We start from the raw sequence: 17821 nt of genomic DNA, 5'->3' as shown, positions 1-17821 counted from the left end.
ATAACTACTTGTAAAAATAATTTTTCAATTTCTTATAAAGTTAAACATATATTTACCATATAATCCATTAATTCCAAAATCAATTTAAGAGAACTGACAACTTATGTCCACACAATGGCTTACACACACAATGTTCGTAACAGCTTTATTCATGAGAGCCCCAAACTGGAAACAACCTAAATATCCATCAACAGATGAAAGGATTTAAAACAATTGTGATATATTTATATGATAGACTACTATTCAGTAATAAAAAAAAAAAAAACTACTAACACATGTAATAACACAAATAAATCACAAAAGTGTTACTCCAAGTGATGAAGCCAAACACAAAAGAGAATATACTTATATGATTCCATTTATACCAACTTCCAGAACAGACAAATGAATCTATTATGATAAAAATCAAACCAGAAATTGCCTAGAATAGGAAGTGCAGGAGGTCATTACAAAAAGTCAAGAAGGCTCTTTTGAGGGTTGACAGAATTGTTTTATGTCCCAATTAGGGTGGCGGTTCACACAGGTGATACATATATCAAAAAAATAAAACTGATTTAAACTAGGTGTTTTTTATTGCATATGAATTATATGTCAATAAAATTAAAAATAATCATCATATAATGTTGGCCATAGATTCACAGTACAGATTTTGGTATCAGGACAGAACTCTTCCAGGCCAAAAATAATCAAGTGTTCCCTCTCTCCTCCTTCCCTACACCACTGATTCTGCCCTCTGATTCTTTTTCTGTCCCTCTTTTGGTCTCTTATCTACATCCATGCTTCTCTGTGTCCAAGAAATAATTCCTACCTTCTGTTTCCCTGGACTACCTCTCCTTATACATTCCTCTCTGTGTCACCAACCCTATCTCTGTCATTCTCAGTCATTCTGTCTCTTCCTTAAATGTGGTGGTTTCTGTCCATCTTCTGTCCCTTCTATACCATTTCCTCTCGTCTTTAATGGATCTGAATACAAGATCAAAGAGTTTTTTATTCCTTTATTTATTTATTTATTTATTTATTTATTTATTTATTGAGTTTGTTTTCCTTGTTAATTTTAAAACAGACTGTAACAAATATTTGTGTTTTATTAAAATGATGTTGCTTATTTATGCAGCATTTATTAAAAATTATTACATGTAACTTAAATGGTCCTTGATTGTTACTTTTCTCTCACTTGTGAAAAGGCTCCCCTTCCCCACTTCAGAAAGCTTTTGAAGGACTCATTCTGGCCACCAAAGGAAAGCATGTAATCAAGAGCTGGAGGAAAACACTAACACTTGTTAAATACCATCTGTGTGTCAGGGCCTACTACGTGCCTTATCCTATTTAATTCTCACAACAACCTTAGGACATGGGTATTATTATTATTATTACTTACAAATAAAAAAACTATAGTTCAAAGAGAAGAAAATAAATAGCCTTGGGCTAGGAAATGATAGAGCAAGGTTTCAATCCCAGATCTATGACTTACTCTACCCATTATTTAGAATAGTATCTTCTAGCTTTGATTTCCCACAAATCCAATTCCTTGATAGAAAAATGGATAAACAAATGGTGTTATATTCATATAAAGGAGCACAGCAAGGTGATAAAAAGATAAAAAAGAAGGGCGACTGGGTGGCTCAGTCAGTTAAGCATCCCACTTTGACTCAGATCATGATCTCACGGTTTGAGTTCGAGCCCTGTGTCAGGCTCTGTGCTGACAGCTCAAAGCCTGTAGCCTGCTTTGGATTCTGTGACTCCCTCTCTCTCTGCCCCTGCCCCGCTCACACTCTGTCTCTCTCTCTCTCAAAAAATAAATGTTAAATATATATATATATATATATATATATATATAATATATATAATATATATACATATATACATGTATACATATATACATATATACGTATACATAATATGTATACATGTATACATATATACATATATACATGTATGTATATATACATATATATATATGTATATGTATATATATTATATATATATGTATGTATATATATATATATATATATATATATATATAAAGAAAGAATTTTAGTACACAAAAAGACATTGACAAATTGCACAGAAATCATATTGAGTAAAAGAAGCCAGATACAAAAAAGTACATGATTCCAAATACATGAAGTTCATTTAAAATAATCAAAGCTAACTAATGACACAGAAATCAGAAGGATAGTTACCTTGGGTTGGGGGTGGATACACACTGAAAAGGGCAGGAAGGAACTTCCTGAGATGCTGGGAAAGTTCTGAATCTTTATCTGGGTGCGGATTATATGGATGTTGCAGATGAGAATTATAATCAAGCTGTACACAAGATTAATACATTCAATATACTTAACTGCATTTGTCATCGCTCAATTTAAAAAATAATAATTTTCTGATGTTAATATGTAAATTCTTATGTCCCACAACTGAAGATTCATTTCCAGAAAATTCTGGAAGTGGGCAAAATTACTTCAATGAAAGGACCTCATTTTGAGAAACCATGGGAAGGGGCCACATAACTCCTTTCCAGGGCTGCTGAGCTGTTAAACGAAGGCCAATGCTTGCCTCAAAATCTAGAACCTAGTACTGCTGCTCTTAATGTCAAAGGTCGGTTAAAAGTATGAATCAATGAAATAGAATCTCAGCACTTTTTATGATCTTGTGTTGTTATTTTTCTACTGCCTTATATATTTATTTCTGAATAATCCAGACGAGAATCTTCTACGTAGGTTATTTTACAAAATGTTCAGAGACTCCAGGAGGTAAGCCAAGACACGTTCTGTATTTTCTCGTTTAGGAAAAAAGACCCAGAGGTTCAACAAGTTTAGGGAATTTGCACAAGATGTCAAAACTAACAAAAGGTTAATATCATAATGGAATCCAAGTCTTCTAGCTCCTAATCTAGCATTCTCTCCACCACAGAACATTGACTTTAATTACTTGGGCTGAGAATGTGGAAAGGATCTATAAAGGAGACCTGCCCACACCCACCCTCAGAAACCATGTCCCAGTGGAAACTCAATAAAAGATAAATAAGGGAAAAAGAAAAACATGGTCAATGGTTTAAATTTCCCTCTGATTTCCTCTGGCTAGTTGCATGATTTCCTACAAGCTTGCCTAGATTTTCTTTATTTTTATTTTTGTTTTCAGATCTTCCCTTTAGCCTTTTCCTTACTTCAGGGAATTCTGACTACCTACCTCTCCATGCACCTGTTGTTACATAACCACAAAAGTAAGGTTCAAGAACTAAAGACTCTTAATTAACCAAGTAGTTGGGTGTATATGTCCCAATGGAGCTCTCCTTCTGCCCAGTTCTGGGACTTCCCACATTCTAGAATGTCTATGTTCACCAAGTGAACCTGAGACAATTTTCCTGGGAAAGGACCCAAGCTCATCTGAAGAAACAAAAGTTGTTCTGAGAAATCTGACTCACCAACAAAGTGCTAAGATGTCCCCCATCTCCTCCCCACCTTCCCACCAGGCTAATACTCTCTTTTAAACTGCTCCTTCCTTACACTTTGACCTGTGTGAAAAAGGCCAGGTCATTACTAGGTTAAGAAAAACTGGCCACATCCTAGACTGGAGAACAACACAATGGTTCTAAGGAAGAAGACACCCCTAGGGTTCCTTGGTAACTTTATTCACACCTCTCGTCACATAACCCCTGGACCTATAACCATCCTCACAAACATGTCCTATTCTCCTTCTACTCCCAAGCAGAAATGATGTCCTTGTGCATCTTAGGAAAGCAATGGCTCAGCCATGGCTCATAAAAAACACTACCTGTAAAATGCTGCATGGATACTTGACAGCCTCTTTTAGATTGAGGCACTTTCTGAGGTGGCCTCCTCCCTCAGCCATGTGTCTCCATGGAATCTCAAAGGTTTAACTGCTCTTAATGGGCTCATGTCCACCAACCAGTTGGTACCCTCCAACCTTCTCCTGCATTCCCACTTGACAAGGAAAAGGCAAGCTCCAGCTAATTATAACAAAGAAATTACCAGAGGCTAGTAGCCCAGCACCTCTGTGGGCATGGAGGGGCCTGAACCGCACATACTGCCCTCAGTTAAGAAAGATCCACCATCGGGGCGCCTGGGTGGCGCAGTTGGTTAAGCGTCCGACTTCAGCCAGGTCACGATCTCGCGGTCCATGAGTTCGAGCCCTGCGTCAGGCTCTGGGCTGATGGCTCGGAGCCTGGAGCCTGTTTCCGATTCTGTGTCTCCCTCTCTCTCTGCCCCTCCCCCGTTCATGCTCTGTCTCTCTCTGTCCCAAAAATAAAATAAACGTTGAAAAAAAAATTAAAAAAAAGAAAGATCCACCATCTGAAAACTACTGCTCTGTAATGTCTCTATCTTGTTCTTCTCCATTATTAGATTTCATACGTTCATAAAGTTAAGGCTTGCTTCGTGTAGGAGAAAAAATAATTGGATTGTGAATACTCTGCTTGAATCTTTGGACTGAATCCAAGGTCAAAAGACCTTGGAGGACACTAGTTGATAGAAATGAAGTAAATACCACACCTCAATTCTCCTCATTCACATTTCTGGGGAAGCCAATAGAAACTATCACCATGGTCACTCTCCCCATTTCCACTAGATCTCACTTCTTAGCCCAGGAATTAGAAGCTAGTTGCATGGGAACCCACAGTATTACAACTACCACCACCAGGGTCACCAGATGTGACCACACATCAGGACTGCACAACTCCAGATGGCATCATTCAAATAAACTAAAATGCACAACCAGACACTGGGGTGTTGCTGCTTCTAGAAAAAACCATATGGTTTATAATGACGGAACACTTTATTATGTCAGGCATTGGGCTACAGATTTATACATGTCTTCTAATTTAATCTCCATGGCAGCATTTTGAGATAGGAACTATCCCTATTTTACTAATGATGAAACTGGACTTCAAATATTTTAAGGAACTTTTCAAGTCATGGTTATTGAACACCAAATCTTTGTTGCATGGCCTTCTGACAAGGATAATGTAAAGTTTTTCATCTATTTACATGGTTTTATTTACATGGTTACATAATCTGCATTTTGGGATGATTCCTTTAGTAGAAAGAGCCCTAATTTGAAGGCAAAAAGATCTATAGTCCTAATCAGTACCTAGCACAGCATCTAGCATCTCATAACCTCTCAATGCATAAATGAAAGCTTCTAGGTCTACCATTTCTCACCTTGAAAAAGTGTTAACAAGTAGCTGGATTCCAGTTACTGCATTTATAAAATAAAACAAATACTCGCCCTGCCTACTGTAAGATTGAAAAAAATATATTAAATTTGAAAGTTCTTTATAAATTATAAAGTCCCATACAATTGTAACAGGACATTAATAATGATTACAAAGAAAGGGCTAGGCAAATTTCTACAAAATGAGGTTATCAAATAGTAATCCTAAGAATGGCAGGGGGCTTCAAGTTCTGCTGAAACAGAAGTTTCCTCTCTTCCTCTCCCTTCTGGAGGCCAGTCGTCCTTGTCCTTCAGAAGACATACTTCCTTATAAAAGCTTTCATTTTTATTAATGATAACAATGTCTTCCCACACCATGCACACAAATCCCTCATGGGCTTTCCTTCTTTTTCTTTTGTAAATTTGTGGAAAGATCAAATGGATTTAGATGAACTTCATCTTTCTAATAGCTGTGTATATATATTCTCAGCATTGCAAAGGGGTTTCAAGTAGCCAGTAGGAGTCCACCAAATCTAGACGTGATCTCATCTTCTCAAGACCCACGTACCTTCTGCCCTGCCCAATGGCTTGATGACACACACACTAGAGATGCATCTTAGATGCATAATGTTCTATGGGTGTGGCTCCTCCCTCATGGATAGACACACAACACCCCAGAGAAATACTCTGTGTCAATCTGGGGGCAGAGAAAAACAAACCCGGTACTTTCAAAAGATTTTCTTCTCTAACAGTCTCCTGTTAGAGACTGTTAGATCATCCCATCCAATTTCAAAGATACACATGCAATTCTTGTCTTTTCCTCCTGGAAACATCCAGACCCAAAGTGTCTCAAGAGTTGAATCCTGAAAGATCCTGATTCCTGCTTTTGTTCCCCATCCCAGCTCTCCTGCCTGTTGTGGCTTCTCAACATTTCCAAATATAAAACTGATTAATAATGAATGCTGTGGCTTATCTGACCCACATCTCACCTTACTCTTTGCTCCTCTGGAATTCCATTCCAAAGTCAGAGGAATATCAAGTTCAGAAAATAAGGTTTCCCTGATATCCACCCTGAAGTTTCCTTCTGCAAGTTGCATCCTATTACTTCTTTGGGTGACACTATAGAACTCCTCTCCCTCTTCAGAGATTTGTAGATTGTTACCAGGGCTTTCCCTTCATCGTCACTTCGCTCAGCCATATATATTTAATTCTTTTCATCTTTCACCATAAATTGGTCCCCTCAACTCTTAAATCAGCTCTCTGATCTTCTCTGGACTAGTTCCAACTCCCCAAATTCACCTCAAATAACTGATATTCCTTCTGAGAGCTCCAATTTCCTCTCTATCTTCCTTGGCTCTCTTTGCCCTCTCCAGAAATGAAATAGGAAGGCACTGACAGATATGTGAGGTCAAGGGTCAGGTGTATTGCATTGCATACATCTACTTTAAATTTCTCAGGTCTCTCCATAGCACATGTAAAACCCCCAGTTGCCTATCCCCTTTCCTGGAGTGAGAAGGGGGCTGCTTATAGGGAAACAAGCCCTCCTAGCCCACAAGTCAATATCCTCTAGGCCTCTGCCTGGGGGAAGGCAGAAGCAAGACATCAAAACATCCAGAAAACAGGTTACAAAGTGGGGCTCTGAGCAATGTGACTGCCTCCAGGCAGACATCTTTTCTGAGGTTTGGACTGTCCCAGAATGGTAGACCAAAATTCATACAGTCTCAGCAATGGCCTTTCTACGCTCTTCTCCATGAATGAGTGCTGTGGGGAGCTGCTTCAGACTTCGAAATATTGATCCCGTTTATGAATTCAAAGCAAAGCAACCCACAAAGAAAACACATTTGCGTGTCATGCATTCTAAGGCCTCTCAGCTATCCTTTTGTCCTCTCAGACGTCCCAAACCACAAGGAACAGAGTTTTTGCTTCATGCTGACTGGGTGCTTTTCCATTTCTATCACATCCCTAGTCATGGTCCTGTTCAGATTCAGGAAGCTATCTTCAGTCTGAGACAAATGGGTTGCTGCAGGCCACCCACCACTCTCTTCCCCCCTCACAGCCCCATCAGCATGCTTGTGCCCCTCTAGACCAGACCACCAGGCATTTGGGCAGAAACAGGGAGAAATAAGCTGAGTTGTGCCTATTTTCCCTTTGTATGCCTGAATATCCTATGTCACAGAAGAGTTAAATGCCTTTTCTACAAAACAGAGCCCATAAAAAGGAATAAATCCATTTCCTCAAACATAATAAATAGTAAAATTAATCCAAGTGTGAGAACCTAAGCTTGAATTTTCATACAAGAAAACAAATGGAAACACCATGATATATGTTGCCTCAAACATGAAACATGATAGAACAGGGTGTGTCCACTCCCTCCAAGGGGAGGTCTGCAGTGGAAACCATATCTGAATGAGGCTGGGGAGGCAGTGGGAAGGCAAGAGGCTAGTCTGGCATGGCCAGCTGCCTAACTGAAAACAGCATATGCCTCAGAGCAGGAGAGCCCATCCTGTTCCAAGTGTGATCACCACAAGGCCTGAAATGCTTTTCAATAAGCTGTCTGTCTCTCTGGAGGTCATGGGGAGCTCATCCAGTTACACTTAGTGTCTTATTTGATCCCATCAATAATCATTTGATCCCAATGCTGCTGAAAAATGCTTGGCCAAAATTTCTAGCCTTTTAATGACAGAATCCTGGCTCTTTCTGAAAACAGCATTGCTAGATGTGTCAAATGATGCAGAAGGCCTTGGTCCAACTGCCAAATGGACTGTGATGCTAAGGGAGGACTTGGGACGCTCACAGAGACTCCCTGCTGTCAGTAGCAAAGCAGTTCTTGAAGCACACTCCTCTAGACATGAAACTCCCCTACTCAGTGGCTTCAACTCCTTACCAGAGGCTTGACTGGAATATATACTCCACATGCATTAAGCCTGTGACTCTTCAGAAACACCCACTGATAACTTCATGCTACCTGCCTGTTTATAGTAGGCAAGTTCAGGGCTGCAGAAAGGACCCCTTTTGTCTGTCATCAACATCTCACAATAGCTGATCTAGACTGTTGGGCCTATGGTCATTTAACAAGAGGTGATAGGAAAGCTCCAGAGATGTTCACAGACATGAAAGTAGAAGACAATCCACATTCCCAGAGAAGTCATTCTTATATCCATTACAAATACATTAGGCACTAAAAGAGAATGTTGCATGTATAAACCACAGAAGCCATGATGACATTAAAGCACAGCTGTTCTCCACAAAAGTATCTGTGGAGAGACAACAGTATTGGTCTCCTATCTCAGTTCACAGGAGGCTCTATCAAACTCATCAAACCCTGCTTCTTACTACAAATTCTGCCTGTTAATATGAATTCTGACATTGAACACAAAGGGGTCATTTTGGGTGCCAAGGATACCAATGCTAATGCTGAAATATGCATCCAGATTCTGTTTTCCTTGGGAACCACATACAAGTATGTTTTCTGTGCAAGGAGGGAAGAACCTCAGCTTCTAGATCTCCCTGCTGTGTGATAGTACTGGGCATGCGTGGGAGGATATGTGTGTGCTGGGACAAGCATGGTAGGTACTTGTAGCTCTACAGTGGGCTCTTTTCAGTGCTTTCCATCCAATTAATACTAGTCATTAGTAACCGGTGGAGCATAAAAATTTCATTTATTTCTGATGATGAGAATGATAGAAAAGATGCTGGGTTTGCTCAATGGAATTAGTGTAGGCTTTTAAAAAGGCATGATTTCTTTTCTGTGTCTTCTCATTCATTTACATTGTATATTTTATTCACTGAGCCTTTCCCCAGTGGTATTACGAGAGAAACATCCATTCAAAACCACCTGGTTTTCCAGTCAAAGAATACTATGGGAAGAGTTAGAAGTAAGTGCCTGCACACACATCCCTAACTCAGTGAATATGAGAAGAAAATGAGAGTAAATGAAACAGAAACCTTATTTCAGGAATCTCTAGCAGAGAGATCTGCAGTGAAACAGGCTTGCCAGAGACTGTCATCCAGAGCTGCTGCTACAGACATTCAAGCTAAGAATTAGAGGGAAGGTTGGGGGGGGGGGGGGCAAGAGAAGAACTATTGTCTCTTCTGGCTTCACAGTGACTCTCCCAGTGGGAGAGAATCTTAACAACTCTGTTCCCTCTCTTCACACCTCCCTCCTGTCCCGTATTTCTTAGTTCCTCTGGGGCTCTTCCAACAACATCTTAGAGGGGGGAAAAAAAGAGTCTGAGAGTGGATAGCAGACTGGGGTTGGAGAGAGGGAGCAGAATAAATTAATGAAGAAGAGGCAATCCGTACATAAATCAACATTTGAAGAGAACAGCTAGGGGAGATTCAACCATATAAAGAAGAGTTCTACATTCTCCAAGAAAGTGCACCACATTACCCACATCTACGGTGGCCAGAAAAAGGAACAAGGGAAAGGGAAGATGGCAACAGTCGTGACATCTAGAACTAAGCTTGGAATGTAGAAGTAATAAGGACATTTCAACTTTCCCAGGGGTCCCCTGTTCAAAGTGCATCCAATTTTGGCTGGGACCCGGTGTAAATCGGTAGAAAGAAGAAGCATTCTGCCAAGAGAGAAAACTTTTCTTCCAACTTGGTTACTGGAGAGGAAGGAAAACCCTGGGAAGTGACTCTTTTCAGCAAGAACATAAGACCATATTTTATGGTCTAACTGTGGGAGGAGGTTTGCAAAAGGAAGAAAGACCTAAGAACCAGAGGCTGGGGTTTTGAAAATAGGGATTAGTTGACAGTGGTTGCAAATTGATGTGCCTAAAAATACAAATCCCGACACGTTCAGGCGGGAGCTGCTCACCGATCCCCAAGATCTGGAAGAGAAGCCGGGGCTGGGAGGCACGGATCGCCGCGGACAGCCTTCCCTCTCTGCCCACTTCCGAAGCCTTCTTCTCTGGCATCAGGCGGATCCTCAACCGCCCTTCGCCGTGGTGAATCCACCAGCTGAACAGCTCGCTGAGGTTGAACTGGAGCAGTCCCGCAATCACCTCCTCTGGGGGCCCGACACAGCCCTCAAGGATCGCCTCCTCTCCCAGCTCCAGTACCAGCTGCTTGGCGCGCCGGAGCTTGCGAACCGAGCCGCCCTTCAGCACCCTGGTCAGCGTCCGTGCCTGGGCAGGGGCTGGCGAGCTGGAGCCTTCCGTCCAGGAGACCCCGGGCGGTTGCCCTACCAGCCTAAGTAGTGGGGCGCAGTCGAGAGCCAAGGAGCCGCGTGCCTCAGGCCGTCTGGCCCTCGGCTCCAAGAAGGACGAAGGCGGCAGCAGCAGGTCCCGAGCATAGACACGGAAAAGCGAGGGCACCACAAAGTCCACCGCCAGGCTCTTCCTCTGCAGACGTGAGTAGCTGAGAGGCTCCCGAGGCTGCAGAGCTGGTCCCACGGCGGGTGAGCCGGCGAGATGGCCGGTGCCAGTCCCGGTCCCGGTTCCGGTTCCGGAGCCCAAGGCTGCCGCTGAAAGCAGCAGTAGCAGCAGCCCTAGGAGCCCTAAGGCTCCCATTCCGCCAGAGAAGAGTTGTTTATACTAGTCTCCCGACTCTCCAGGATCCAGCCTCGCCCTTCACTTCCCCTCAAATGAAAAGGGGCTCCGAATAGTCCTTGGTCCTGAACAGTTCCTTCCACCTGATATCTAGGGGATTAGGCGTCCACTTGATTCTCTAGCTTCCCTCCAACTGCAAGGAGGCAAGCGGGAGTCTCAATAAAATGGGGCTGGAGGCTCAGGGGTGTGTCAAGAGACCCTGAGCACCTCGGGCTCAGCAGCTGGGACCCTGTGCCTCTGGCGCGCCACGACTCGTGCCGCGCCCCCGTCTGTAGCTTACTGCGCTCCAGAACAAGAGAAACTACTATGGTTGAAGGGAGGTGGCGATGGAGTCCTCTACTGCCCTCCGAGGCTTGAGCTGTGGTCTGTCCGCGCTCTCCAGCAGCCTCCAATACGTCCGCAACTTTCCAGCTGGGAACGATGGTTCGGAGCGTTCTGCTGTTCTAGCCCCTTCCCCAGCGCTTCTTTGAGCTTCTGAGCTCCTCTTCCTCAGTGTAGGGAAAAACCGGGGGAAGGGGTTGCTTTGTCGGGCACCCTCCTGCAACCCTCCGCAGCGGGAAGTCTGCGGACTGCACTGCCCGCTGAACTTCTGGGCTTGAATCAAGCCCCCGCGATGTGAAGTGGAGGCTCAGGGCGCCGCGGCGCAAGTTTGCAGCGTCCTTGCTCTCCTCCCGCGTTTCGTCTGCTCAGAGTTCTCAGGCACCGAAGCGGCCCCGGCGGCAGCAGCCGAATGAAAGCATTCTGTGCAAAAGAGCCCGAAATCTTGCTGCCCCCTCCTCACCCATTGGCAGCCCCCTTGGCTTCAGTTGGCTGGGCAGAGGGCGGCCGGAAGGAGCTTCAGTGCTGCGCGACCCTCCGGACAGCGGCGACAGGATGTGCCAGCTGCTACCTCCGCTGCCGCCCCCGGAGCCGCTGGATCGCATCTGCCTGGGCGCCCGCCACTTGCAGCTGGCTGAGGCGCGAGCTCGAGCCGGGAGGGGGCGGGACCGGGGCGGGGGCGGAGCTCGAACGGCCAACTCCGCGCTGCTGCCAGGCTCACGAAGGCCCGCCCCGCCCCGCTCGCACCCGCCATCCAATGGCGTGGCGAGATAGGCCCCTATGCAAATCTGCAGAGGCCTCGGCATTCATTGAGAAAAGCGCAGGGCCCGCCTCACCCTCCCTCCATCACTCTCCCCTCCTTCCTCCCCTTCCTCCAGATTCCCTGCCCTATTTCTCTGTTATGTGAACAGGAGAGCGTTTTGGATAAATGGGAGGTCTGAAAGAGGCCTTTGCAATCAAGCACTCTCCCTAATTATGCATTTAAAAGATTAAAACGGGTCCGACTTCAGAAAAGCTGGTTCCGGAAATAAAACTGGAGGCGAGGGGTAAAGGAGTGGGAGGAGGGGCAGCACGACATTGCCAAAACGGAGAGCAGCTTGTAATAGGCCCCGAGACAGAATCTTCTGTGACCCTTCCATTATTTAAACGCATTCCTGGGAACCTGACAGTTCTGCCATCGATATGAGAAAAGTTAGCGGCGTGGAGGTAGAGAGTAACGGTGATCGCTTAAGAGTTCTTCAGCTGCAGCAAATACATTTCAGACTTGTCAGTTACCCTGTGTTTTCTCAAAACGGTGCTTGAACATGTGTCACCTCCTTTCGTCTCTGCAAGGTAAATATTTTAAATTTCAGCTTTAGAGATGAGAAAACGGAGTCGAAGAGATGGTAATTGATTTTCCTTTGGTCACATAGTCATACGTGCGTCCCAGGCCCTCACTCTTGTACTCTTATTCATGCGGCTTTACCTATCTCTCCATGAATAACAGGCCAAGAAGATCTGAAGGGTGACTTAGCTGGAAGGAATAATGACTGAATACTTGCTCATAGCCTTGGGAGCAAGAGTTCAGAACCAAAGAACATTTTTTATTCATCTGTGAAGTAAGGACTGTACCTCTAGTACCTTTTTCCCTTTATCTCTCCAGAGTTTCCAATACAGAACTCAGAGAATAGCTGTATTTATAACAAGTGGTTCACTAGAACCAGAGACAGAACTGTAGTCTTCAGTTCACACAAATCCCTCCATTCCTTCTTCTCAAAGGTTGATTGTCATGCCTTGTGCTGTCAGAGCAAAACATAAGGCAAGATCCTGTCTTGAGGAGCTCATAGCCTGACAGCAGAGAAGCTTTCTCATAGAATCAGAGCATAGAGTGGAGTTGAATCTCCCTCGCTGAACTGCAGAGTGCTGCAGTAATGTGTCCACTAACTCACAGGAGGTGGTAGCCAAACAGGGCCTCTGCTCTCACAGGCTGGGTTCCTTAGGGCCTGTTGCATTGCCTTTGGCAACTGAAAGACCTAATGACAAAAGAAAATTGATCCTTGGAATGATTTGCTTCCTGCTCTATGTGTGGTAACTCACTTAATTTAACAAGGTAACTGGCTTCTCCCTGGAACTCAAACTGGGTACACTGACTTTAAAAGTTTAAGGGCAAAGAATGCTTTGGCCCAAGGACTAGAATGGATGCTTGTACTTTGGTAGAAGGGAGGAAGGGAGGAAGGGAGGAAGGGAGGAAGGGAGGGAGGAAGAGAAAGAGAAAGAGAAGAGGAAGGAAAGGGCATGGGAGCTAATATTTGGAAAGGATATGTTGGTTGATACTTTCCTAGTATGTGACCATATATGTTTTCATTTTCATCAGCTTTCACTGGTGTGCACACTGATAGAAGAATAATTTTCTATTTGAAATGTTTAAAAGACTCAAATGTAGGTCCTTTCACTCCCCAACTCCATTCCTTATTCTCTACATAATTCTTGTCCAAAGTCCAATTGACTGGAGTAATTTGTCGAGAACTATGAATCTTCTGCTACAATCAGTGGCCACTAGGGGGCTGCAGAGACTTGAAACTTCAGTAGAGCCACCAGGGTTTAACCTCCCAGATAACATCAGTTGTCAGTCTGGGACCACTGCCTTTGCACCCAGTGGATGCAGGACTCACTTAATTCTCATATTTTTATAAATTCTATCAAATTTCCCCTGAAGAAGAAAAAGTGCTTCTCTCTGTACATTAAATCACAGCAAATCTCAAAACTGTTATCCCCTTTTTAATTTTTTTAATAAAAATTTTTAATGTTTATTTATTTTTAAGAGACAGAGACAGAGTGTGAGCAGGGCAGGGACAGAGAGAGAGGGAGACACAGAATACGAAGCAGGTTCCAGGCTCTGAACTGTCAGCACAGAGCCTGACGCGGGACTAGAACCCATAAACTGTGAGATCATGACCTGAGCTGAAGTTGGATGCTTAACTGACTGAGCCACCCAGGTGCCACCCCCCACTTTTTGTTAATTTTAAAAAGGAGGCAGGAGTGAATATTGATAGTTCATTAGTCACTATATGCATGCACCTGTAGGAATGTGAGTGTGTGTGTGTGCATGCACGCACGTGTCTGTCACATCATACAGTGGGATTTGGAGAAAGGTACATATTATTATTTCCAAAACAGTTAAGGATCAGAGAGGCAAAATAATTTGCCCAAGGTCAGATAGCAAGTAAATAACAGCAATGGAATTCCAACCAATGATTCTTTTTCTCCAAAATTTACACATCCCTCTGGAACAAATTAGGCCTTTTCCTCATGCCTACAGCTATAATGTTGACACCTCTACCCTATATCATTGCCACCTAAAGGAAGGGAGATGAGAAAGTGCAGTTAAGAGCAAGTAGGGGAAATACAGACAGGGATAAAAAGCATGAGCAAGAGTGATAGCTAACATGTCTCACACACTTATTTTCGGCCAGCATATTTCAAAATAATTCCCATGCTTTATCTCATTTAAGATTCACAGTAAACTATGAGGGGAAGTAATAGTATCTCTCTTCTACAGATCACAAATGGAAGCTCAGAGAGAGTGACTTCCCAAGAAGACTACACAGGGAACAAGATTTGTTAAACGAGTTGAACTTTGGTATCAGACAAAGAAGTCCATGGCTTGAAATCCTGGGCAATCTTACAAGAGGGAAAATGGAGTGGGATGGAATAGATTGAGGTGGGCAGAGGTGAACGGAGAAAGAAACTAAAAGCCCAACTGAAAAAGGGAGAAGCAGGGAGTGGGGTTGGTGAGGAGGGGGGCAGATAGGGGATACTGGAAGCTCTGAAGACAGTTAATGAGGTGAGCTGCTGTGAGTCACCTTGCCATTGACTTGAGCATGTAAGGTAGAGAGAGAGAAAAGTGAGTAGTCCATGTAGCAAGAGAGGAAAGGCCCAAGTTGCACAGTGAGAGCACTGAGACCCTCTTCAGTAAACTCCCAATTTCTGAAAACAGAGAAGTAAACACCTCAGGGAGGGGTTTGAATTCTCTATAAGAGAAGCAGTGATAAAAACATATCTCAAATCCAAGCAGTGTGACTTAAGGCAAAACACATCTCACAATTGCAAAACCTGACTGAGACCTACAGGGTTAACTAAGTCAGGCATCTAGTTGGTCGAGGAGGAGGCAGAGGAGGAATAGGAGGGAGCAAAAGGAGGAAAACAGGAAGAGGAGCAGGAGAAATAAGAAGGAGAAGGAGAAAAAAGGCAAAAGCAAAATCAGGAAGTCAAGCTGAAACTAGGCCTTACTAGATACTCTGGGCTAAGATATTTGGGAACCCACAATTGGAAGAGCTTACCCTGGACCAACAGGAATTGGGACCCAGAAGAAAACATTCAAACAAACTCTGGATTTGTGTTCAGGAAACTGGCTTTCAATTAAAGCCTTGCTTGAGAGGCTCTATGACCTTAGGAAAACCCTTGCTTTCTCTGGGCTCAAGTATCAAATTAGAAGAAGGACCAAGTATCGTCTTTAAGACACACATCTGTTCTGAAATTCTGTGTGAGATTCTCCAAGTGGCCAAAAGGTCTCACCCAAGACTGGGAACCAGAGTTGACAAGTACTAGAAGGAGGCTATGAACTTTCAGGGGAAGGAGGGAAAGAGCTTGGACCTAATGCTAGCCAGAGAAAAGTGAAAATAAAACCAAAACTTCTTTTAAAAAATGTCTCTGCCACTAGACAAACCTGAGCTTTGAATCTATAGCCTGCGATTGCTAACCAGTCATACATAAGGTATTTTCTAATGATCATCATGCTAAGAGGAAAGTAAAGTTATTAATTTAACTATCATTTATTAAGTACCTACTGTGTGCTTGGTTTTACATGAGGTGCTAAGGAGAGAGATTGTGGTAAATAAAATAGTCAGGGCTCCTACCATCATGAAGCCATGATAAGATTAAATTAAAAAAAAAACCCAAAATACAAAATTGAATTTATGCCTGTGCTACATATAAGCAAAAATCACAAATACAAAAAAAACTGAAGGAAAACATTGAAAAATAGACTTATGGGGTGGCAGAATTGGGAGTGATTTTGTTTCTTTTTACAGATGACTTTTAATAGTTTTGTATGACAAATAATAATAACATTGGCTTTCATGAAGAAGGTATATCAGTCAGGGTGTCCAGGTTATGTTATAACAACAATCAAGACTCTCAGTAACTTAAAAATAATGAAACCTATCCCTCTCATTTATGTCCATTTCAGGTAAGCAGAGGGCTCTGATCATAATCATTTAGGGATCCAGGCTGATGGAGCCATCACTATTGTGAGCTTGTAGGGTCCTTCACCAACAACTAAAATACTCCAACGTGGAAATGGAACTCACACCTCTGGCTGGAAATATCCATATGGTTCTACCCTATCATGAGAGACTCCACAAGATAGAAAGTCAGAAATATCTAGAAAACAGCCTTACTGGAAAAAGGAAAAGAAGGAAGCCTTATTGGAAGAAGGAAAAAACCTGCAGGTGCTGCATTATTTGATTTAAACCAGGATGGGTCTAGAGGACTGGAGTTATGCAGAAGGCGGGGAAAAGATCACTTAATTCCCTGGGGATCCACAGCCAACTGGGTAGCCCCGCTGCCATTCAGAGAGCACAGTCTCTCAGTCTGTACATATGTCATTGCAGAAACAATGAAAGAGCTCAGCCTGGTATTCTCCATCCCAAGGCATGATATGCAAGCCCACAGAAAAAGCCCTTCTCAACCACCCGAGAGTAACAGCTCTCTCCTGGAAACAATAAACAATCTCACATTTGCTGAAGAGAGGAGTGAGAACAAGAGAGATGAAAGCAAACAGTTCACTACTATGTACTTCAATCCCCGTGGTTGCTGAAGCACGGTACATTAGGGAGAAAGGGTGTGAGCTATTACTGTAACTAACATGTGTTGGTCTGATCACCTCTGCTATCCTAATATTTTCTCATCTTTAAGCATCCTTTTTGGCCAAGGAAGTTGAAAATAAAATTTGAAGGGTAACTTGGTTTATCAATATGGTTTTCTTGAAAAGCCTTTTAAAGAGCTCCAAACCAATGCAGTCAGTTCTTTCTGATTTTTAGCCAACACAGGTTAGTGCTCTGGCCTGTGACTTTTAGTGGCATCAAGAAGACCTTGGTATCTTAGAGCTTAGTCACATCTACGTGATAGATCAAATGGACCGTAGGCAAGTCAATCTCTGAGCAATGAGTTACATCTAACTGAATGATCACAATAACAATTCCCACTGGATGATCTGATCCATCATTTCACATCTACATTGTCCTGCCTGGGCCTGTATCCCTGCCTTCCTTTCTTATCCAGATCCAGGGCTGACTGAATGCCTTAGACTAAGCTCTACCCAGTTCAGTGATCATGGTTCTACCTAGGAAGAATTAAGATCAGAAGGCTCAGCATCAATTGATATTCATGATAATCCCCCTCTCACTTTGAATCCTATTTCAAATAAATGCTTTTCTCCCCCTTCTTCCTGTGACCAAGCCCCACCTTACCTCTAATTTCTTAAAGGGCTGTACTTAGCCCTGTTCTTGCAGGACCTTCCTTCCAGGCAATACCCTTTCTCTGAAGTCTGCTTTCTGTTGTTTGGCTTCCCCAGTGCCAGTCCTGCACTGACCAAGCTATGCCCCAGTCCTCTCTCCCAGGGATATGAACTAGGTATGCCCACCTTTCCCCCTGTCCACCTTTTTCTGATTGAGCCCACAGCCCAGACGGAGCATCATTGACTATCATGGTTTGCAAACCATCTGACTCTAGAGAGGTCA

The 17821-nt window shown here is 43.3% G+C and overlaps 1 protein-coding gene across 3 annotated transcripts in view; it reads right to left on the bottom strand.

The window, feature by feature from the left end:
* ALK (ALK receptor tyrosine kinase) overlaps nt 1–17821 on the bottom strand; it is an 815814-nt gene that overhangs the window by 664293 nt on the left and 133700 nt on the right. Inside the window, exon 1 of one of the 3 annotated variants that reach the window (XM_045054732.1) lies at nt 9992–13881. The exons of 1 other annotated variant lie outside the window; for it this stretch is intronic. In XM_045054732.1, coding sequence (XP_044910667.1) covers nt 9992–10685 — 694 coding nt within the window. In that variant the 5' untranslated portion in view covers nt 10686–13881. Of the gene's footprint in view, nt 1–9991; nt 13882–17821 lie in introns of those variants that run through there. One more of the 3 variants, XM_003984359.6, reaches the window with a different exon arrangement.

The sequence above is a fragment of the Felis catus genome, chromosome A3, assembly GCF_018350175.1.
Source record: "Felis catus isolate Fca126 chromosome A3, F.catus_Fca126_mat1.0, whole genome shotgun sequence".
In the NCBI taxonomy this organism is placed as follows: Eukaryota; Metazoa; Chordata; class Mammalia; order Carnivora; family Felidae; genus Felis; species Felis catus.
The sequence above is the reverse complement of the archived record's forward strand: the minus strand, read 5'-3'. Positions and strand labels throughout refer to the sequence as shown.